At 43.7% G+C, this 23,543-nt stretch overlaps 1 protein-coding gene across 6 annotated transcripts in view; it reads left to right on the top strand.

Annotated features, from left to right (window-relative positions):
* Window positions 1–23,543, top strand: part of PJA2 (praja ring finger ubiquitin ligase 2) — a 135,478-nt gene that overhangs the window by 93,386 nt on the left and 18,549 nt on the right. For 5 of the 6 annotated variants that reach the window (XM_030193457.1, XM_030193458.1, XM_030193460.1 and 2 more), the window contains exons 6-7: window positions 15,241–15,352; window positions 22,820–22,934. In XM_030193457.1, the coding sequence (XP_030049317.1) occupies window positions 15,241–15,352; window positions 22,820–22,934 (227 nt within the window). Of the gene's footprint in view, window positions 1–15,240; window positions 15,353–19,369; window positions 19,995–22,819; window positions 22,935–23,543 lie in introns of those variants that run through there. The other variant, XM_030193462.1, reaches the window with a different exon arrangement.

Below are 23,543 nucleotides of genomic sequence, written 5' to 3'. Positions count from 1 at the left end.
CATCTTTCTTGAACCTCCTTCTCTCATGCCTGAGGATTTTAACATTCATGCTGATGACCCCTCTGACTCTTATGCCTCTCAGTTTCTCGCTTTAACATCCGATTTCAGTCTTCAGCTGTGCTCCAGTTCCCCTACTCACCAGAATGGCCACTGTCTTGATTTTGTCTTCTCCAACTGCTCACTCAGCAATTTCTGCACCTCAGTTCTTCCCCTCTCTATCACCCTCCTTCCTAGTCCCATCTAATCTCCACCAATACATTTAAGAATATTCAGACTATTGACCCTTGCACTCTTTTCACATCCTTCTTTTCAATCACTATTATCCAAGTATGTCAATGAGGCTCTCTTTTCCTGTAATTCTATTCTCTCTTCTGCTCTGGATACTCATGCTCCTCCTATTCCCCCTTTTGTAAAGTGTACCACACCCAAGCCTTGGCTGATCTGTAGAATCCACTACCTACATTCCTATGCCTGATCTACTGAAGAACTTTAGCTAAAATCCCGTGGCCATTCTGACTTCATATATTTTAGGTTCTTGCTGACCTCCTTTCAGTCTGCTCTTTCACTTGCCTAACAAGATTATTACATCCATTTGACAAACTCTCTTGGATCAAACCCTCAGAAAGTGAATAGGGGGAGAAAGTGAAGGCACTCCGAGTAGAGTTTTCAGTGTGTCAACATCTCTTTGACACACTGAAAACTCTACTCGGAGTGCCTTCACTTTCTCCCCCTATTCACTTTCTGAGGACTTCCATGGCAAGGTTCACAAGTTTAACCTTGAGTTCTCAACCAAGTCACTCCCACCTCTCTTTTCCCCAGTCCATTCTGTCAAACCTCCGTCATCCCCTGCCACCTTTTCTTCCTTTTCTGAAATCACTGAAGAGGAAACTGCACGTTTTATTTCCTCTTCCAAACTGACGATCTGTTCCTCTGGTCTGTCCCACCTATCTAGTCATCACTTTATCTTACTGTCATCCCTTATGTCCTCAATCTTTTACTTCAGGCACAATCAAGGCACAGACCATAGAAGTCTGTCCCGTACTGTCTGCTTGCCAATTGCAAGTGTTGCTACCCAGTCTCTGCTAAGCTTTTTTGGATCGATTCCTTCTAAACAGGATTCCTACATATTTATCCCAAGCATTTTACGGTTTTCATCTCCACTACCTGCTGCGGTAGGACATTCCAAGTATCCACCATCCTCTTGATGAAAAAACACTTCCTGACATTATTTCTGAGTCTTCCTCCCGTCAACCTCAATTCATTTCCTCTAGTTCTACCACCTTCCCGTTTCTGGAAAAGTTTTGTTTGCGGATTAATACCTGTCAAATATTTGAACGTCTGTATCATATTTATGTATTTTATTTATTTCTTACATTTGTACCCCACATTTTCCCACCTATTTGAAGGCTCAATGTGGCTTACATAGTACTGTAAAGGCGTTCGCCAAATCAGTTAATAACAAATACAGTGTTATATTGTGGTCGAATGAGATAGGTGTGTATCAGGCACCATGAGGGTCGAAGGGAATAAAGATTGTATATTGTCCTGTACGATCTTTGGTTATGCGGTGTTACTGGGTCTGGGGGATTATGGTCGATCGGTGGGGTAAGCCTTTTTGAAGAGATTGGTTTTTAGTGATTTCCTGAAGTTTAGGTGGTCATGGATTGATTTCACAGCTTTTGGTTCTCATTTCTTCCAGGGTATACATGTTCAAGTCATCAGGTCTCTCCTCATACGTCTTACTATGCAAAATGCATACCATTTTCATCGCTTTTCTTTGAGCCGCTTCCAGTCTTTTTACATCCTTAGGAAGATACGGCCTCCAAAACTGCACACAATATTCCAAGTGGGGCCTCACCAACTACTTGTACAGGAGCATCAACACCTCCTTTCTTCTACTGATTATACTCCTCTCTATGCAGCCTAGCATCCTTCTGGCCGTGGCCACCTCCTTGTTGCATTGTTTCGTCGCCTTGAGATCCTCAAGACACCATCACTCCAAGGTCCCTCTCCTGAGCTAAGCTTATCAACCTCTCCCCTCATATCTGGTATATCTTTTGGATTTTTACACCCCAAGTGCATCACTCAGCATTTCTTCGCATTAAATTTTAACTTCCCAGACCCTTGACCATTCTTCCAACGTTTGGGGATCCCTCCACTCTATTGGCTATCTTTGTTTTGTCCGCAAAAAGGTAAACTTTCCCTTCTAACCCTCCAGCAATGTCTCTCACAAATATATTAACCCATTAGTGCGCAATGTTCCCAAATGGGAACAAATCAATTGAGTAAAGAAGGTTGAGCTACAGATATGATTATGTGACAGTGTATTAACCAGCAAGAGAAAAAATGATTGCAGATTTCTGGTTGAAGAATTGGTCCAAGACAAATAAGGATGGTGCCTGTAGAAAAGGAGTGATACTCCTATCAAGTGAAATCATTCTTTCCTTTAGCAAAAATTTGTTTAGAACGCTTTTCACTGCTGATCTTAGAGGGAGGATATTGAGGCGTTTGAAGAAGTACAGCATGTACTTCTAAGTGATGGTTCAAATAAAGACCATGAAAAATTATGCCTCATGTGGCACCATAATGCTGAACCTTTGGAAGATAGGCTAGTATAAGCTATTGATTGTTTCAGAGTGGGATATGAATATCTTGCTGTCTTAGTCATTCTCTGTTTTGTGGAAAATATAGTTGATTTGAAATGTAAAGATCCATTTTCTTTACATTTTTTAAATTTTACAATGTATATTAGAAGCTTTTTTTCTTAATTCATTTGAATTTGTGCTAAATAAGGACTATACATATCACAGAAATATTGTGAAAGAGAAACCACTAACTGGTTCATTACTCTCTTTATTTTTAGAGAAATCATGTTATTTATGTATTTATTTTATTTTCTTTATTTATTTATCACATTTATACCCCACATTTTCCCACTTAATTGCAGGCTCAATGTGGCTTACACAGTACTGTGGAGGCAAGCTCCGGTTCAGTAGAAAACAAATACACAATAGAGAAGTAGTCATAAAAAGTATCATGTGTTTAAAGCACAAAGGTTTAAAGAAGGGATGGTTATAAGTGTCCAGTATGGTCCATGGTTTTGTTGTGTTGCAGGATGTAGGCATTTAAGTTGGATCCGGGGGGTATGCCTTCTTGAACAAGATGGTTTTCAGTGACTTCCTGAAGTTAAGATGGTTGTGAATTGTTTTCACAGCTTTAGGCAGTGCGTTCCATAGTTGTGTACTTATATAAGAGAAGCTGGATGCATAAGTTGATTTATATTTGAGACCATTGCAGTTTGGATAATGTAAATTTAAATAAGTTCGGGATAGTCTGGTTCTATTTCTGGATGGCAAATTTATTAGGTTCCAGCTATAATAGAAATCAGGGACAAGTTTCCACTCAGGATCATCCAATATATATAAACATTTGGAAACTCAAACATAGGTAAGCAATCTCATTGTTGAATCAGGAGGATAAACCTCAAAAAGCACCTTTCCTCACTAGTGAAGCGGGCAAAAGGGCTAGGGCTTCTTCATCATCGGAAAAAACCTCCTGGGAATTTTAATTTCAAGCATTCATCAAAAGTTCATTACTTAATTGATTTAAAGTGTTTGAAAAAATAGAGAAGGTACAAAAAAATAGAGAAGGTACTTAGCTTCTCCGCTCCAACCAAAATCTTCTCTAGGGCTCCTCCGTAATTAGAACTGTGGTTAATGTTAACCTCCATTTCGCCACAGCTGCTTCAGAACCTCCGGTCTAATAATACTCAGTTCAGACTGCCGACGGACACATGAAGGGTTCGACATGTATCCTGGAACTTCGCCGTAAATAATTTTGTGGACCAGGGTGCAGAGAAGGTAATACGTTCTTTGGTGGGAAGCCAATGTAATTTTTCACGAAGGGGTTTGGCACTTTCAAATCTTGATTTACCGAACATCAATCTGGCTGCTGTGTTCTGGGTGGTCTGGAGTTTCTTAGTAAGTAGTTATTTACATCCTGCATAAATTCTGTTGCAGCAATCTAAGTGGCTTAATACCATTGATTGTATTAGATTGCGAAGTACATCTCTCGGGAAGAAAGGTTTTATACGTTTAAGTTTCCACATTGAGTGGAACATTTTCTTTGTGGTGGAATTTACTTGGCTTTCAAGTGTCAGGTTGCGATCAATTATAACGCAGAGTATTTTTAGGCTATCTGAGATAGGGAGGGTGTGGTCTGGGGTGTTTAAGGTTGAGGTTTAAACTTATTGTGTTGAGATGAAAGGATGAGGCAATGAGTTTTTTTCATTGTTCAGCTTCAATTGGAATGAGTTTACCCATGAGTCCATTGTGTTCAAACCAATCTTGATTGCATTGGTGATTTCTGTCAGGTCGTGTCTGAAAGGAATATAAATTGTGACATCATCTGCATAGATGAACGGGTTAAGGCCTAGATTGGATAAGGACTTGGCCAGTGGAATCATCATTATGTTGAAGAGTTTTGGTGATAGCGGTGATCCTTGAGGGACTCCGCAGTCTGCTTTCCACAGTGATGATACGCTTGAATTCGATTTTACTTGATATGTTCTAGAGGTTAGAAAACCCTTAATCCAGCTAAGTATATTTCCACCTATCCCAAAGTAGTCAAGAAGATTTAGTAGAATATTATGGTTTACCGTGTCGAATTGAAGGAGAAGTATATTTTTACCTGCTGCTATTTCCTGCTTGAATTTGGCCAGAAGAGTGACTAGTACAGTTTCAGTGCTATGAAGGGGGCAAAAACCTGATTGTGACTTGTGTAATATAGAGAACTTGTCCAGGTAGTTCGTAAGCTGTTAGTCACCATGCTCTCCATCAGCTTAACTACTAATGGGATAGAAGCAAACAACGTTCCAACAGAGAACCATAGTGAAATCACTGTTTCAAATATAAGATTATTGGAACCACTGCTAGTGCCTGCAACTCTCCACCCCCACCCCCTCCCCTCCTCAGCTGTGTGAGAGAACAACATCACAAAGGCATGATTTCCATTAATTTAGAATCTGGCTGCTGGTTGCAGGGTAAACCAAAAGCGTTCCTAACACCATTTGGATCTCTTCCCTTTATCTGATGTTATATCTGTGATATCCAAATGTTCCATTGAGAGCAGTGTAATCATCTGTGAGCACCAACTTTGTGGTGTAGTTGGAATGGTTTCTCACCAATACAGTAGAATAACCTTCTTTACTATGAGTATCAAATGACAAAGATAGCCCTTAAATCCTGGGGCCACTGGAGCAGATAATCCATAATCCTGAAACAGAAGGAGAGGAGACGATCGAATGGGACGTTGCCATTGTGTCGCTGTTGCTGTCTCCCGGAGAATTGTCGTCCAAAATGTTGAGATCTGAGGGCAGCTCCAGAAAATATGGCCCAATGTTGCAGGACTATGATCCTCAGGGGGAGGAATGCTGGCTTCGGCCTAACCCCTGATAAGCCTTTCCTCGGCTGAGAGGTGCCCAGCTCTACCACCGGCTGCCTTTCAGCTGCTGTGGAGGACTTGCAGCTCATCTGCATATCCTTTGCAACCTTCTCCGGGGTGACTCCCAGGTCCACTTCGATCCACTCAGGACCTCCACTCTAGGTGCCTAGCACTCCCACCAGGTGCTGTGGAGGACGTGCAGCCCTTCTGTATGTCCTCAAAGCTGTATCCGGGGGTGATTCCCAGGTTCACCCCGATCTTCCCAGGGCCCTCGCTCCAGGTGCCCAGGGTTTCCAGGTGCTTTTTGGCTAGGATCAGGTGACCCTCGGGGAGGAATGCTGGCTTCAGCCTAACACCTGGTAAGCCTTTCCTCGGCTGAGAGGTGCCAGCTCTACGACCGGCTGCCTTTCAGCTGCTGTGGAGGACTTGCAGCTCATCTGCATATCCTTTATAGCCTTCTCCAGGGTGACTCCCAGGTCAACTCTGATCCACTCAGGGCCTCGGCTTTAGGTGCCGCGCACTGGGGCATTTTTGTCTTTACATTTATTTTTCTGCCAGTTGCTACTTATGGCTCCAGTACACTTTTCTTCTTGGTATTGTCCCTTCCTAATCTGTTTCTCCATCTGAAACCACTGTACACTGCAGGAAACCATTGTCCACCCTCTGTATTCATCATCTCACCATCTCTTTTTTCCTCTTTCTTTTTCTTAGCTCTCAACCTTGAACATTTCCTTCCTTCCATTCATCCATCTCCTTTCTATCTGAGTACATCTCGCCTTCGTCGCTGTCATCATACCTCTCCTACTCTTCTCCGTACTCTCTTGCTCCTTCTCCTGCTCTCCGCTACTACTTTCACCCTCTTGCAGATTTCAACCTCTTCTTCCACCTCAGTCTCACTGTTTTTCTTCCTTCGAAGTCCACTCCGTCCATCTATTTGCTCCTCTACCTCTCCGAGTAGCAGTCATTTATTGACCCCCTAATAAGTCCCTTTCTTCCTTTCTCACTGACTTTGATGCCTGGCTTTCCTTTTTTCTTGAACCTTCATCTCCTTCCCTCATTCTTGGGGATTTTAACATTCATGCTAATGATCCCTCTGACTCTTATGCTTCTCAGTTTCTTGCTTTAACATCCTCTTTCAATCTTCAACTGTGCTCCACTGCCCCCACTCACCAGAATGGCCACTGTCTTGATCTTATCCTCTTCTCAAACTGCTCATTCTCCAGTTTCTGTGCCTCAACTCTTCCCCTCTCTGACCATCATCTGATAACTGTCACACTTGAACACCCTCCTCCCCAGTCCCGTCCAATCTTAACCAATACATTTAGGAATCTGCAGGCTATTGACCCTTCTACTCTGTCTTCCAGTGTTTCAAATCTCTTCTCTACCACTATGTTATCCAAGCCTGTCAATGAGGCTGTCCCTTCCTATAATACTATTCTCTCGTCTGCTCTGGATACTCTCACTCCTCCCATTCCCCGTTCTGTACAATGTACCAAACCCCAGCCTTGGCTGACCTCTAGAATCCGCTACCTACGTTCCTGTGCCCGCTCTGCCGAACGCCTTTGGCTGAAATCCTGTGCCCATGCTGACTTCATACATTTCAAATTCTTGCTGACCTCCTTCCAGTTTGCTCTTTTACTTGCCAAACAGGACTATTACATCCAGTTGACAAATTCTCTTGGCTCAAACCCTCAACGACTCTTTGCCACACTGAACTCTCTCCTCAAAGTGCCTTCACTCCCCCCCCCCCCCCCCCCCAAGACTCTGGCTGAGTACTTCCATGATAAGTTTCACAAGATTAAACTTGAATTCTCTACCAGGTCACCTCCACCTCTCCTTCCCTTAGTCCATTCTCTCAGCCCTCCAACCCTTGCCTCCTTTTCTTCCTTTTCTGAACTCACTGAAGAGGAAACCACACATCTTATCTCCTCCTCAAAACTAATTACTTGTTCCTCTGATCCTGTTCCCACCCATTTACTTAACACTATCTCTCCTACTTTCATCCCTTTTATCTATCATATCCTCAATCATTCACTGTCCAATGCGACTGTTCCTGGTGCCTTCAAACATGCCGTAGTCGCATCACTCCTTAAAAAACCTTCATTGGACCCTACCTGTCCTTCCAACTATCGCCCCATCTCCCTCCTCCCATTCCTATCCAAGATACTTGAACGTGCTGTTCATCGGCGTTGCCTTGACTTTCTTTCATCTCAAGCTATTCTTGATCCACTTCAATCTGGCTTTCGTCCCCTTCATTCGACTGAAACAGCGCTTGCTAAAGTCTCCAGTGATCTGTTCATGGCCAGATCCAAAGGTCTCTATTCTATCCTCATCCTTCTCGATCTATCTGCTGCTTTTGACACTGTTGATCACAGCCTACTCCTTGATACGCTGTCCTCACTTGGATTTCAGGGCTCTGTTCTTTCTTGGTTTTCTTCTTATCTCTGCCAGCGTACCTTTAGTGTATACTCTAGTGGATCCTCCTCTACTTCTATCCCACTATCAGTTGGTGTACCTCAGGGATCTGTCCTGGGACCTCTTCTTTTCTCCATCTATACTTCTTCCCTTGGTACTCTGATCTCATCCCATGGTTTTCAGTATCGTCTTTATGCTGATGACTCCCAGATCTACTTCTCCACACCAGAAATCTCAGCCGAAATCCAGGCCAAAGTATCAGCCTGCCTGTCTGACATTGCTGCCTGGATGTCTCAGCGCCATCTGAAACTAAACATGACCAAGACTGAGCTTCTTATTTTTCCCCCTAAACCAACCTCTCCTCCTCCCTCATTCTCTAGTCTGTGGATAACACTCTCATCCTTTCTTTCTCATTAGCTCTTAACCTTGGGGTCATCTTTGACTTCTCCCTCTCCTTCTCTGCACATATTCAGCAGACTGCTAAAACCTGTCGTTTCTTTCTCTATAATATCAGCAAAATTCACCCTTTCCTTTCTGAGCACACTCCTAGAACCCTCATCCACACGCTTATCACCTCTCGCTTAGACTATTGCAACTTGCTTCTTACAGGTCTCCCACTTAGCCATCTCTCTCCTCTTCAATCTGTTCAAAATTCTGCTGCATGACTTATATTTTGCCAGTGTCGTTATGCTATTAGCCCTCTCCTCAAGTCATTTCACTGGCTTCCTATCCGTTTCTGCATATAGTTCAAACTCCTCTTACTGACTTATAAGTGCATTCACTCTGCAGCTCCTCAGTACCTCGCCACTCTCCTCTCCCTACATTCCTGCCCAGGAACTTCATTCACTGGGTAAATCTCTCTTATCTGCACCCTTCTCCTCCACCTCTAACTCCAGACTCCGTTCCTTTTATCTTGCTGCACCATATGCCTGGAATAGACTTCCTGAGCCGGTACGTCAAGCTCCATCTCTGGCCGTCTTCAAATCTAAGCTAAAAGCCCACCTTTTGATGCTGCTTTTAACTCCTAACCCTTATTCACTTGTTCAGAACCCTTATTTTATCATCCTCACTTTAATATTCCCTTATCTCTTGTTTGTCCTGTTTGTCTGTCCTAATTAGATTGTAAACTCTGTCGAGCAGGGACTGTCTCTTCATGTTCAAGTGTACAGTGCTACGTAAGTAGTAGTAGTAATTTAGTGCAAGCTGCGATGGGCGTAAAAGCCGCCTGTTGTGCTCAATGTGGCGAATAATATAATCATAAAATTTATACTGTAGCTCACACAGTGTGGCACTAGATGTAGAATGGTACACTAAGAGCAATGCATCCTGGAGCACCTGTCATTAGATGGATACCGTTAGGTCCTCAGACCACTGATATGCTTATCTAGCATAGTTCTGGTCGAGGCACCAGGGATTGCAAGTTGAGAGTGAGGGCTTCATTCAAAGTCTCTTGAACATTCTCACACAACTCTGTCCATGACAGCTTCAACATAGTGTTGAAGCTGCATATATGCAAAATAAATATTCTGTGACACAGAATATTTAGCAAACTCCCGTCCTTAGTAAGTAATTGGGATAGATAGTGTATTCTCAAAGCTCTCAAATCTCTCCAATGAGTAAAGACTGCAGAGTCAGTACCTGCAATCAAATCTGAGTTATTCCTAAGAGCTAAATATGGTGTCACTGCCGCAGAGAAACAGTGTCTCCTGCAAATCCAGCACCATGCAGCCCGCACCACCTTCAGAAATGGATTGTAATGGAGAAAAGGGGGAGTGTGGGCTGGTATGATATGGATCTGCCACCTAAATTGAGTATTTGAGTACAGATTTGCTTCCAGTGGTGTCACAGAAAAGTCACACTTTCTCCTGTACCAATCATTTATGTGTCTTGTAATACATGCCACATTCCAGTAGCATATACTTAAAAAAGGGAAATGGGACTCGATATACCGCCTTTCTGTGTTTTTTGCAACTACATTCAAAACAGTTTACATAGTATATACAGGTACTTATTTGAACCTGGGGCAATAGAGGGTTAAGTGGCTTGCCCAGAGTCACAAGCAGCTAGAGTGGGAATGAAACCCAGTTCCCCAGGATTAAAGTCCACTGTACTAACCACTAGGCCACTCCACTCTGGGCCCAATCCACATGATACTTGGGTTTCTGCTATAGGTAAACTTGAAGAATTCTAGGTAGCTCTTGCTCCTCCCACACCTTCAAATACAGCGGGAGCATTGTAGAATATACATCATTTGGAAGCAGGAACCATGTTAAACAAGGCAGTGCTTCCCAAAAGAGAAATAGGGTATCCGCACCATAACCCCAGCATCTGCCTGGTAAGGGACATCAGTGGCTGTATGTTGCAAGTGTAGAACTCAGAAAATTTAGAAGGAACGAGCACCCCTAGTTACTTTATACTGCACTCTGACCAATTAAAAGGGAACTCTCCTTGCCAATTATTTCGTACTCCTGGGAAAGATGGAAGAGCTTAAGATTTGGTCATGCTAAGTTTAAAGGCTGAAAGCTGTCTATATTCTTTCACTAAAGTGAGAAGCACTGGGAGAGAGGTATGTGGTTGTATGATAGTTAAGAGCAGATCATCTGCAGAGGCTAAAACCTTGAAACCCTTACTTTGTATCTCCACCCCCCAACCTGTCCCATATTCCTGATTATGCACAAAAAGGTTCTAGAGTGAGGTGGAAAAGCAGCGGGGACCGAGGACAGCCTTTCCAGGTACCACAATAAAGAGGAAAGACCTCTGTTCTAATCCCATTCACCAGCAATCCCATTTCCACCACTCAGAAATGCCAACATAAGACAAAGTCTGAAATAAAAATCACCATAGTACCTTATCAAAGGCCTGTTCTGCATCAGGAGTATACTGCTGTTACGGTATTCTGTTCTGAGATGGGAAAGGAGGGTTTGGTCTCCAAACATTACTCAAAAATGTATTAAAATTAGTCCAATACAGATGTTACCTTATTTCCATTTTCTGTATTTATTAACACAGCTGCAACACTACTTTATACTAAACTAAAAATAAAATTCATTTTTCCTACCTTTGTTGTCTGGCCATTTACTGTTTCTAATTGTGTTGGTCTCAGTCTCTTGTTTCTTCTTTCCTCGATCTTAACTCTCCCCCACTTTCCACCCAGCATCCACCCCCTCTCTCCCTTTTCCATCCAGCATCTGCCCCCCTCTTCCCCTTTCCTTCCAGCGTCTATTTTCTCCATCCATGTGTAGTTTTTCTCTTTTCCCTTTCTCTCATCTCAGTCAGTATGCATCTCATTCCCCTTTCTTACCTCCCCTCCATCCATATGCATCTCCTTCCTCTCCCTTCCTTCTCCTCCATCCATGTCCAGCATTTCTCCTCGTTCTCTGCCCCTCCATCCATGTTCATCTCACTTCCTCTCTCTTCCCTCCCCTCCATCTTTGTCCAGCATTTCTCCTCTCCCTCCATGTGCATCTACTTCCTCTGTCTTTCCTCCACTCCATGTCCAGTCCAGCATTTCTCCTTTCTCCCCTGCCCTCCATCCATGTGCATTTCCTTCCTGTCTTCCCTCTCCTCCATACATGTCCAGCATTTCTCCTGCCCTCCCCTCCATGTACAGCAAATCTCCTCTCTCCCCTCCATCCATCCATGTCCAGCAAGTCTCCTCTTCCTGCCCTCTCCTCCATCCATATCCAGCAATTCTCCTCTCTCCCCTGCCCTCCCCTCCATGTCCAGCGATTTCTTCTCTCTGCCCTCCATCGATCCATATCCAGCAAGTCTCTTCTCTCCCCTGCCCTCCCCTCCATCGATCCATGTCCAGCAAGTCTCCTCTCTCCCCTGCCCTCCCCTTTATTCATGTCCAGCAAGTCTTCTCTCTCCCCTGCCCTCTCCTCCATTCATATCCAGCAAGTCTCCTCTCTCCCCTGCCCTCTCCTCCATTCATATCCAGCAAGTCTCCTCTCTCCCCTGCCCTCTCCTCCATTCATGTCCAGCAAATCTCCTCTCTCCCCTGCCCTCTTCTCCATTCATGTCCAGCAAGTCTCCTCTTTCCCCTGCCCTCCCCTCTCATCCATGTCCAGTGAATTCTCCTCTCTCCCCTGCCCTCCCCTCTTATCCATGTCCAGCGAATTCTCCTCTCTCCCCTGCCCTCCCCTCTCATCCACGTCCAGCGAATTCTCCTTTCTCCCCTCCCCTCTCATCCATGTCCTGCGAATTCTCCTCTCTCCCCTGCCCTCCCCTCTCATCCATGTCCAGCGAATTCTCCTCTCTCCCCTCCCTTCACCTCCCCTCCATGTCCAGTAACTCTGACTGCACTTGCATGTTTTTTTTCCTTCCGATTTTTGCTCTCTGCATGGGTCCCGCGCAGCACCAACTAAACTAAAATTGCTCGGGGGACCTGCATACTGCTGTCATGGAGCTAGGTATGGTATTTGAGGCTGACATAGAGGCTGGAAAAAATATTTAAACAGTTTGTTTTTTAGGGTGGGAGGGGGTTAGTGACCACTGGGGGAGACAGGGGAGATCATCCCCGATTCCCTCCGGTGGTCATCTGGTCAGTTTGGGCACTTTTTGGAAGCTTGGTCGTGAAAAAAACAGGACCAACTTTGTGTGGACTAAATGCTCGTCGGGGACGTCTTGCTTCTTTCCATTATCAGGCGCGGAGGTCCATCTGTTAACCACGCCCCGGAACGCCCCTGTCCTGCCTTCGCTACCGTTCGGCCACGCCCCTGAGAATTTCACCCCTCCCCGTGACGGAAAGCAGTTGGGGCCGTCCAAATTCAGCTTTCGATTATACCTGTTTTTGAGACGGACGTCCATCTCCCGATTTGTGTCGGAAGATGGGCGTCCATCTCTTTCGAAAATAAGCTGGATTGGCTTCTAGAAAGTTGACTATATTTTCCTTCAGCTGTGACTCCATTATTTTTCCTTTCACCGACATGAGGCATACTGGCCTGTAATTTCTCACTTCTTCCCTATCTCCAAGCCAATGGAACCTCTTCCGTCTCTAAAGGTCTATTCCATAGTTTCCCACAGATCAATTCAGAGACTTGTGGGTTATGTCCCTCTGCCAGCAGGTGGAGATAGAGAGAACTTCGGAGGTTCAGTATATGTGGCCATATGCAGCCAGCTTAACCTCAGTATTCTCTCTAGCAGGTGGAGGGTATATAACGTGCAGCTCTGGTTTGATCTGGCTTCTGGCCCGTTCCTCAGGTTCAGTAGAGCCTGGATAGGGGTTGAGGTTCCCTGTTTTGAGATTTTAGGTTATACCTGATGGGGCCAGGTTCCTCCCTTCCTCCACTGCCATCCCCCTCGGTCTCCTTTAGCTGCCCTTGAGCTTTCTGCCTTAATTGTTGGTCTCCAGCTAGCTCTCCTGCCTCCTGAAAAAAAAAAAGAGAAGATAATCAGCTGTGGAGAGTGGTATACTCTAAAGAGTACACAAAAAAGGACCATGCAAGGGAGCTCTGTGTGGTGCTAGGACCAGCGCTTGGGAGGGGGAGTTTCTGTCAGAGGGCTTCTCCCATATCGACATCTGAAGCTGCGAAGTGCTGCTCCTGGTGTGGGAGCTGGAGAGCAGCGTCAGGAGGATATGAGGCCTGTGTGCACCAAGTCACACTGGGTTCACCACGTTCGGCGGTGGGGACAGCCTGAATTTGGGTGAACAATTGGAGGTGTTGGATCCTGTTTTGGTGGGAACCTCGGGCCTTGCTTTGGCACAATTTTTTCTTTGCCTCAGAGTTTGGCTTCACATGTGGCAGTGGAGCAGCTGCAATGTGTGCAGTTTCCTGCCCTGGAGGGGTCAGGTTCGGGGGGGGGGGAGCCATCTGTGTGTGCAGGGGGGATGGTGTCCCATTTTCTCAGGAATTTGTGATTTTAATGCATAAAGCCTTTTTCCTGAAGCACTCGGGGGCACCCCAGCTCTCTGAATTTTCTCCTGCACCTGAAGCAGTTCCCTTTCAGCAGCTGCCTTTGCTCAAGAGACCGTGGTTTGGGTCTCTTACTGATTTGGATGCGGTGTCAGTTCTCTCGGACACAGATGACAATCTTCTCTCTGGAGATTCCCCTCCTGAGGCCTCGGATGTTTGGAAGAAGGGGAACTGCTGCTACTGGAGGAGGAGGATGACCCCATGGTGGCACATCTTTTTCATAAAGACGAACGTCCCTTCCTTATTGTCCAGCCACTTGTAGTTTTAAATATTTCTTCTCCTGTATCTGCGGTTGGACCCCCGAGCACCTCTTCTATAATGTCAGGGACTAAAAGCCCCCCCCCCCCCCAAAAAAAAAAAAAAATTGTTCCACATTCATGAGGCTATGGAATACACCAGAGGGTGTCATGGGTGATGTCGTGCCTTTACACTCTCCCTGAATTGGATTTGAAGTCCTTGAAGACTCCCCATGGTGGATTCTATGATCACAGTGGTCTCTAAAAAGACCACTCTTCTGGTGGAGGGGGGGGGGCACGGCGCCCAACTAGTCTTCCTCTCTGTGAATCCCCCCACCCAATATTCATCCAGTTTCTTTTTGCACTTTGTCTCTCCCATTCATACCAGTCTCAACCACCTCTCCATGTTGTCAGCCATTTGCTGTATCCTCCCCTTAGCCCTCAGATACCCTCATCTCTGGTCATACCACCAGTCTGTCACCCCTCCCTCAACTACACCTTCAAACTCTAGCCACCCTTCATCTTGGTGGCTGTGCTGTTTCTGGTACCTAAAAAAAGAAGAAACAGTGAGGAAAAACCAAAGAGGATGACGCAGAAGTCTTTATTGAGGATATTGACATCGACCCGACACAGCCGTGTTTCTGCCCGAAGGCCTGCCTCAGGGGTTTTGGTAAATCTGATATTGCAGTATACACTGGAGAAATTTAATACACGGATCTGGCAAATAAAGTCCTTCGTTGATCCTCTATCTTGTTGAACCGCCAAGTAACAACTTGTTTTGCACTGTTTCTGTTACCATCAGAGCAGCTGTTCATTCTGATCCACCACTACACCCGCTCTCAGTGAGGTTGAACTATGCAGTGTCTGAATATATGTGAAGACCATGAGATCAACATGAGTTGCACCAGGCAACTTAAACTTACTGAGAATCATGTGAGGACTCAAAAGAATGGCAGATCTGGTACAGATGGTAGCAGTAGTGATAGCTGCAACAGTGCATGAAAATCCTGGGTGCCTTTGAAGTTTCTGGGTGTCAGGGTGACTGGATGCTTGGGTTTTATCAAAGCCTTTTCTTGTGCATATATAAATTAGTATTAATTTAATGGCAGTATGTTTTATAGCATCAGGATTATTTATTAAAAAGCACATAATTAAGAATTGAGAGTTTTAAAATGTACAAACTGAAACATGGCAGTAAGTTTTTTTTTAACAGTGCATTTTTTTGTTTCCAGGTTGCTTGATGAATTTGGTGATGGACTAGGAGTTGCACAAGCTATTTCTTATGTGGATCCTCAGTTTCTTACCTATATGGCTCTTGAAGAGCGCTTGACACAGGCCATGGAGGTACTAGAAATATTTCATTTTATCTAGTTTTAAATGTTTTGTCTCAGATAGAAGTTGGTTGAAAAAATTTGAACATTTTTATATTGAATTGACCTTATGGGTGTTTAAACTTTTGTATAAAAGAATGAAAGTGTAGAAAAGGCTCAAAATAATCATTTCTTATCCATGCCAGACCAGTCCAGATGAATGGGTTATGTCCCCTGCCAGCAGATAGAGCCAGAGAAAAGGGGATATTGCCCTCCTCCTTTACACGGGGGCTGGTGCTGCCTTCAGCTACTCGCTGTTCTCTGCAGCAGATGCTGTAGACATGTGGCCTGGTGTATAGGCTGGGTAGGCTACTACCAGGAAGGCTGTATGCCCAGATGCCTAGTGACCAATAAATCAAATCCCACAATCTCTGGTAACAGTCAAATTCATATACTAGAACCAGGACAATTAGCTGTAACATAGGCATAGGTAACAAAGTCCAACTATCTGCTGAAATTCAGTATAAACTATATGATCTACTATAATAAAACACAGCCTCAACGTTCTGAGGACACTGACGTCACTGAAGTCACTCACACACCGGTTCGTGGTTTCATGGTGGTGAAGCCACCACAACATCTTCATGCCCCGCCCTCGCGTCACACGTGATGACGTCGAGGGCAGAACACGAAAACAAATTTACGCACGGGGAGGAGTAGGGAAACACGCTCCGCGTGTTTCCCTACTCCTCCCCTTCCAACAAATCCCAGCCGCCGCTGACGTGCACATGAACCCCGCCCCTTTCGCCACATAGCCCCGCCCACGGTAGCACACGCTTAGCCTCACCAACCTCCCTCCCTCCCTGTCACCTCCCCTCCCCTTACGCGTGTCTCCCTGGTGGTCTTGAGGTACCTGTTCCGTCGGCCCAGGAAAGAAAGAGCCCCCTCTTTCCTCCCGTAGCGGTGGCTTCCTTGCTGCATGGTGTGGGAATCCGGATCTCAACGTTTCAAAGTGGCCGCCGAGAGGTCAAGCTGCCTCGCGAGACTTCAACTCTCGGCGGCCATTTTGAAATGCCGAGAGCCGGACTCCCACACCATGCAGCAAGGAAGCCACCGCTACGGGAGGAAAGAGGGGGCTCTTTCTTTCCTGGGCCGACGGAACAGGTACCGGAAGGGGAGGGGAAGGGAGTCCTGTGCCCGCTAGCGCCCATTTCATCGGCGCCAGAAACAGGCCATTTTTACTAGTCTTTAATATTTTAAGAGTGCCCTCAGACAAATATCCACTTTTTCAGGCAATACTGGTTTATGCCAAGTGGTGTAGCACTTCTTTCATCGGGCTACTCTTGGTTTTTTTGTATAACGTGCTATTGCCTATGTGATAAATACTAATCGTGCATTAAATAAATCAAAACGTGAACTTAGCTTTTAAAAGTGATATCAATACAAGGCTTCACTCTTCAATAAGAGGCTTCACTCTTCTCAGGTCTCTATATTCGACCCATCAGCTGGCTTCCCCTGAGAACGCCCGACACCGCGGGTTTCAGAAAATCTTTCTTCAGGGACTTGGGTTAAAGCCATCCATAAACTTGCTGTTGAGCCACTCTTAAAATATTAAAGATCATATAGCTTATACTGAATTTCAGCAGATAATTGGACTTTGTTACCTCTGCCTATGTTACAGCCCAGATGCCTAGTGAAGCATGAATCGAGTCCAGGGACCACTATAGGCAGCAATCCGTTGGTGCTGATTTTTCTCCTTTCTTGGGGCTAGGATTGGCAGAGCCTGGTCCATAGAGCACAGGGGTGCTAAACCTAGTGGTGCTGAGTCCCTCCCACCTTGGGAGCAGACTAGAGGACTAGGATTAGCAGAGGCTGGCCCACAAAAGCTAAGGGTGCTAAATTTGGTGGTGCTGGGTCCTTTCTGCTGCCCACCTTCTGCTCTTTGTGGCAGTTAATGGCTGCAGTGCCTACTGTCCTCCATTAATGTTGCGAGGGGAGTCAGAGGTATCCTGAGTTTTGGCCCTTTAAACTTTTTGAAAAGGGGGGGGGGGGCAGATTTCAGTGCAGCCTCTTCCCAGCCTGAGTCTTGGTGTTCTCTGCTGGTGTATCAAATTGAAACTCGGTCAAGGAGTCTGGTGATCACATTCCCCTTCCCTATTGCCCTACTTGTTTCCAGTAGGTCTAGGGAAAAATGGAGGTGACACTTCAGGTAAGTCATGGCAGTTCAGTGTGTTAGCTGGTGCGTTATGGCCTGGCCTGGGAACAAGCAGGTACCAGCTAGGTGAGTGTAATCCACTTTCCCTTCACTTGCTTTCACTATATCTGGAAATAATAAAGGGAGGTGACACGCTGCAGCTAAGTTATAGCAGTGCAGCATGTCAGCTGGTCACCACCTAGAATGTACAGATAGTGCAGTTTAAAAATATTTTAAATAAATAAAATTTTAAATAAATACATTTTGACCTGGCTTTGGAGTAGGCAAACAAACAGGCAACAAGTGGGTGGATGCAATATTTATAGGTCTAGCACCTAGCCAAAAGCAAAGCTGGAGAGGTTGCCCAGATTGAACTGTGGCCTGTGCAATATGCATGGAATAAGAGCTGGTCAGCGCTGCTGTTTTGATGGGATCACCAGCATTGTTATTCCTGCTTTATTCCAAAAATACATAAGTAAAGCATACCAGGCCCTTTAGTCTTCTCCTTTCCCTGTGATAAATGGTGAAGGCTATATATATCTACCATCAGGCATGGCAGTGCCTGCACAGCTTTAGTTCTCTACTGAGTTAATATATCAGCAGGTGGTATCACATGCATATCAAGAGTTCTCTTTCCTTCTAACTCCCTCCCAGCTTGGGGAGCAATAGTGGGCACAACATGCAGGTCCAGCTCTCTGTCCCTCCTCTTCTCAGAGGCTTGTAAAGCCAGATGAGGCTTGGGATACATGAAAAATTTCTGCAGCCTAAAAATTAAATAAATAAATAAATAAAATCCTTAGTGATCTGCTTCAGCAGCACTTTCAGGTTCCACTTTGAGCTCTTCCTAGTCTTCATTTGTGTCCCTTCATAGAAGGAACCACAGTTTGATTTTGGCAGTATTTGGGGTGCTAGATCATTGCACTGACTGCTCCAGATTTGGCTATTTCATAAAGCCTTCCCTGACATGCTTTAATCTACTAGTTCAGGCCCAGACACTTTGACCTCTGCCTTTTCTTTTCTCTCCCACTCTCGTTCTCATTGTCTCATGGCACTTTATTGTTGTCCTATGCTTACAATTTTGTTTGTTTTTGTCTTTTGATATCTGTCTTAGTAGATGGATTAGTTAATTGCTTGTTGTGTGTTCTGCTTTGCCACAATTTCTGAACCCTGCCATAATGTACTTCAAATGTGTAGGTAACAAATCGTACAAATTAAAAAAAAAATTAAAAATGTCAGCTCTGAGCAGTTTTTGTGTGTCTCAGTCTGCTGGCAGAGGGGGACATAACCCACTAGCCTGTACTGGTCTAGCAGGACTCAAGAAAAATAAATTAACAGAAGTCCAAATTTCTGTTTTTCATTGAAGTGTATTTCACCTTTATTTATCTACTTTTCAGGTTATGTTTTAGAATCTAATAAAACAATTATGATAAAGTAACTGAAGCATAGTTAGAAGGAACTTCCAAATAAGTTACCTTTAAGTGGGCTACTTCAATAACATTTTAAAATTAAATGCGATAGAAAATTATATTTTCAGTTTGCTAAACTCAGCCCTAATATTTAAGGGGCCCTTTTACTAAAGCTTAGCGTATGCTAATGGGCATTAGCATGCGCTATGTGCCAAGTGGTCCACAGTTGCAGCATTTAGTGCATGCTAACATCCTTTAGTGCACTAAGCTTTAGTAAAAGGGCCCCTAAAATTTGTTTTCAGGCCTTTTACATTCTCAAGCAATATGGTATCAAAATACTAAGCTCTAAAGTTAATGTGAAAAACATCGGCGAGTAGAGCACATGTGCCAGTGTTTTCGGAAGTAGTTGGTGAATGAAGGCAGAGCCCATACCAGTTTTGTTCTCTTGAAGATGCCCGGAGAGGTGAAACATGGACACCATGTCGGGAACATTTGGGAAAATCAACATCTGAAGAACCAGAGAACATTGGGACAATGTCCCACTTAGAGGTGGGACAAGCACGGTTTTAATATCACGAGCACGGGGAAGATCGGAGGAATAGGACTCTCATTAATTGCACAACATCTTACAGCCAAGAAAGACAATGAGAATATAGCCTGCAGTTAAGTACATTTCTTTAAGATCTAAAATTATATGCAATATACAGTTAGATGGCACAACGATCTATTGAACTTTAACAACTACAATAGAGGGGAGGATTTAGGCAGGACCCAGTGCAATGATGGTGGCACAGTGTATTACATAACAAGAGGGCCTCCAGTCAACAATGGTGTAATGCACTTATCTGATCGCTCACATAATTTAATAAAAAGGTTTAGTAAAAATTGTTAATGGAAAAGATTCTTGTAAAGCTTTATATTGAACAATAGTAGGTTTCTGTGATTGAAGATAAATTAACACAAGCCTAAGAAACCGAAAGGAAGTATACCCTATCTGTAATTAGCACTTAAAATGTAATGCCAAGAAGCGCAGAGTGATGCACTTGGGGAGTAGAAACCCAAAAGAGAGAGATACCGGATAGGAGGGGAGAGATTAGTAAGCTCAACTCAGAAGAGAGACCTTGGGATGATGGTGTCTGAGGATCTGAAGGTGAAGAAACAGTGTGACAAGGCAGCAGCCGTGGCCAGAAGGATGCTAGGCTGCATAACCAGCAACAGAAAGGAAGTGTTGATGCCCCTCTACAGGTCGTTGGTATGACCCCACTTGGAGTATTGTGTTCAGTTTTGGAGGCTGAGTGTTGTAAAGATGTAAAAAGACTGGAAGCGGTGCAATGAAAAGCAACAAAAATGGTATGGGATTTGCGTTGCAAACCGTACAAGGAGTGACTTGCTGACCTGAACATGTATACCATGGAGGAAAGGAGAAACAGGGGTGACATGATACAGACGTTCAAATAATTGAATGGTACTAATCCGCAAACAAACCTTTTCCAGAGCTGGGAAGGCAATAGAACTTGAGGACAAGAACTGAGGTTGAAGGGGGGCAGACTCGGGAGTAATGTCAGTATACATGGAATGCCCTCCCGCAGGAGGTGGTGGAGATGAAAACGGTAACAGAATTCAAACATGCGTGGGATAAACACAAAAGAATTCAGTTTAGAAGGAATGGATCTGTGGAATCTTAGCGGAGATTGGGTGGCAACACCAGTAATTGGGAAGCAAAACCAGTGCTGGGCAGACTTCTGCTCTCTGTGCCCTGATCGTGACTGAATAGATATGGATGGGTCGGAGTGTAAATTTTAAGGGGCTTTGATGTTAACTTCTGAACTTTTATTACAAGAACAGTGCTGGGCAGACTTCTGTGGTCTCTGCCCTGAAAATGGCAAGGGTATGCATACCATGTATAATGAGTTTATCTTGTTGGGCAGACTGGATGGACCATACAGGTCTTTATCTGCCGTCATAGACTATGTTACTATGTAAGGGCTTCTTTTACTAAGCCACTTATCACCATGTGAAGAAGTAAACTACTACTTTAGTTAATCAACCAAATTTAATTGATAATTAGATTCAGCTGATTAAAACAGGCTTAATTACAGCCAGCCCTGTTGAATCTAAACCGCACTATATATTTATTTATTTATGTAGATTTGCTCACACCTTTTTCAGTAGTAGCTCAAGGTGAATTACATTCAGGTACACTGGATATTTCTCTGTCCCAGGAGGGCTCACAATCTAAGTTTGTACCTGAGGCAATGGGATCACAAGGAGCAGCAGTGGGATTTGAACCAGTCACCTCTGGATTGCAAGACCGGTGCCACTCCTCCACTCTGAATCTTGCCATGTGAGTGAAGTAGTCACCACAAAGTTTCTATAAGAGTACAAGGCCATAATAAAAGGAATTCCAGAATAGATTAAAAAAAAAAAGTTGTTAAAATACATCAGTCTGGAATGGGTTACAAAGCTGGCGCAAGCAGTTATTTTTAGGGGGCAATTACTTTTTCACATGGGTCATATGGATGTTGGATAACTTTGGGGTCCTTGTAGTAAAGTTAACAAATGCTAACGGATGCTAGTGAGCGCTATGTGCCATGTTGCCTATAGGTATAAAATAGGATGTGCAGCATTTAGTTCACACTAATATCCATTAGCGTGGGTTAAACTTCAGTAAAAGGGCTCCAAAGTTTTCCAACATCCATGTATTTCAACAACCTTTTTTTCTCATCTCTTCTGGAATTTTCTTTGATCATGACATTATGCTGTTGTAGAAGCTTCGTGGTGACTGCTTCACTCTCATGATACGATTCAGTATGTAGTGAGGTTTAAATTTTGCAGGGCTAGCTGAACAGTTCAATCAGCTGAATCTAATTCTCAATTAAATTTGGTCAATTTGGTTGATTAAAAACTTAGTTACTTTTTCACATGGGTGATATGGGTGTTAGATAAATTACTTCATTTAAGGAACAAAGTTATAAACTGTGTCTAATACAATATTACGTTTTGTTTGACGATCAGAAATCATTTTGCTTTGACACGTGCCATAATAGGGGAAATCAGGAAGGGGGTAAACTTTCACATTACTATGACATTAGAGCATTGAGGACTGGGTGATGATTCCTTACTTGCAAAAAGTTTTGTTATTTGGGTTTTGTTTTATGTTTTTTTAACTAAAAGTTCTCAGCATTCTTACTAAGAATTGTTTGGAGTTCTGGCACTTGCTATAATTACTACTACTACTACTACTACTTAACATTTCTAGAGCGCTACTAGGGTTACGCAGCGCTGTACAAATTAACAATTAAGGACGGTCCCTGCTCGGAAGAGCTTACAATCTAAAGGACGAAATGTCAAGTTGGGGTAGATAAGTTTTCTGAGAAGAGGTGTAGTGATTAGGAGCCGAAGGCGACATTGAATTCAGAAATAAGAGCAGGTATTCACATAAACATAGTGCCTACAACTGTCTTTTTTTGTTCTGAAAGAAAGGGGAAAAAGAGGTCTGATTTCCAAAAATGCACTTAAGATCTTTGTTGCAACTACAGCGCAGTTTATTGGGCTTCAGCATGCAACCACCCTGTGCAAGAAAGGGATTATAGCTGGTGCAAATAGTTACTGTGAAAGCTGTACTGTGAATTTCAGAAGTAAAATTGTCTAACAGTATTGTTTTCCAGGGGCATTTCTTCCAAAGTGCTAACATGCCTGCTTCATATGGGAGAAAATTTACCAGATAGTGAAGGGTGGAGGCAGAAAATATTGCTGTTGAACATGACATACATGATCTTTTGAGTTAACTAGGTAACAAAATGATTAAGGATATTCCTTTAAGAAGACAGCAGATGGCGAGGAAATGATAATCTTGCAAGTTTTTCTGTCACTGAATAAAGAATAATACATTTTCTCTTAGACTGCTCTGGCTCATTTAGAATCCCTTGCAGTTGACGTGGAACAGGCTCATCCCCCAGCCAGTAGAGAAAGCATAGACAGTCTCCCACAGATCATCGTTGCTGACGATCACAATGGTAAGAAAAAAAATGCAAAGGAATCACTAAAATGTAATACTTGAATAAATAATACCTCAGCCTAATTTTTTTTTAATACCAATAGAAATTTGAGTTGTTAAAATAAGCAGTAAGGTATGTCCATTTGTATTTATTTCTTATGAAATAGCATTTTGCAGCATTCTTATTTACGTGCAATGAACTGCTTCTCCTGCTCTGATTTAATTTTTAAGTATCTCTAATACAGTGATCTTTGATATTTTTCAAATAGGGGCACACTGGCAAAGAGACCGGTGTGAGAGCCAGAACTATTGCCAGGCAAAGTGGCAGAGGCCAAGTGCTCAGTGCAATGAAACAAAAGGAGGTCACCCTGCATGAATATTTAGTTTATTTGAAAACTTATCATTCCACATTACATCCATAATCAAGGGGAAAACAAAGTAGTTTACATTTGTATTAGTATAATACTAAGGGAAAAGGAAAAAAACTATCCAAAAGAAAGAAAGAAAACCAAAGTAAAAGTAGAAAGAAAAAATGCTTCATCTAGTTGTTCAAGTATACTCTGATCCATATGTGTAACTAAAATGGTCTGATTCCATAGACTTGTTCTCTCCCTGAGCCTGTCTTGTC

The sequence above is a fragment of the Microcaecilia unicolor genome, chromosome 2, assembly GCF_901765095.1.
Source record: "Microcaecilia unicolor chromosome 2, aMicUni1.1, whole genome shotgun sequence".
NCBI lineage: Eukaryota > Metazoa > Chordata > Amphibia > Gymnophiona > Siphonopidae > Microcaecilia > Microcaecilia unicolor.
The sequence above is the reverse complement of the archived record's forward strand: the minus strand, read 5'-3'. Positions and strand labels throughout refer to the sequence as shown.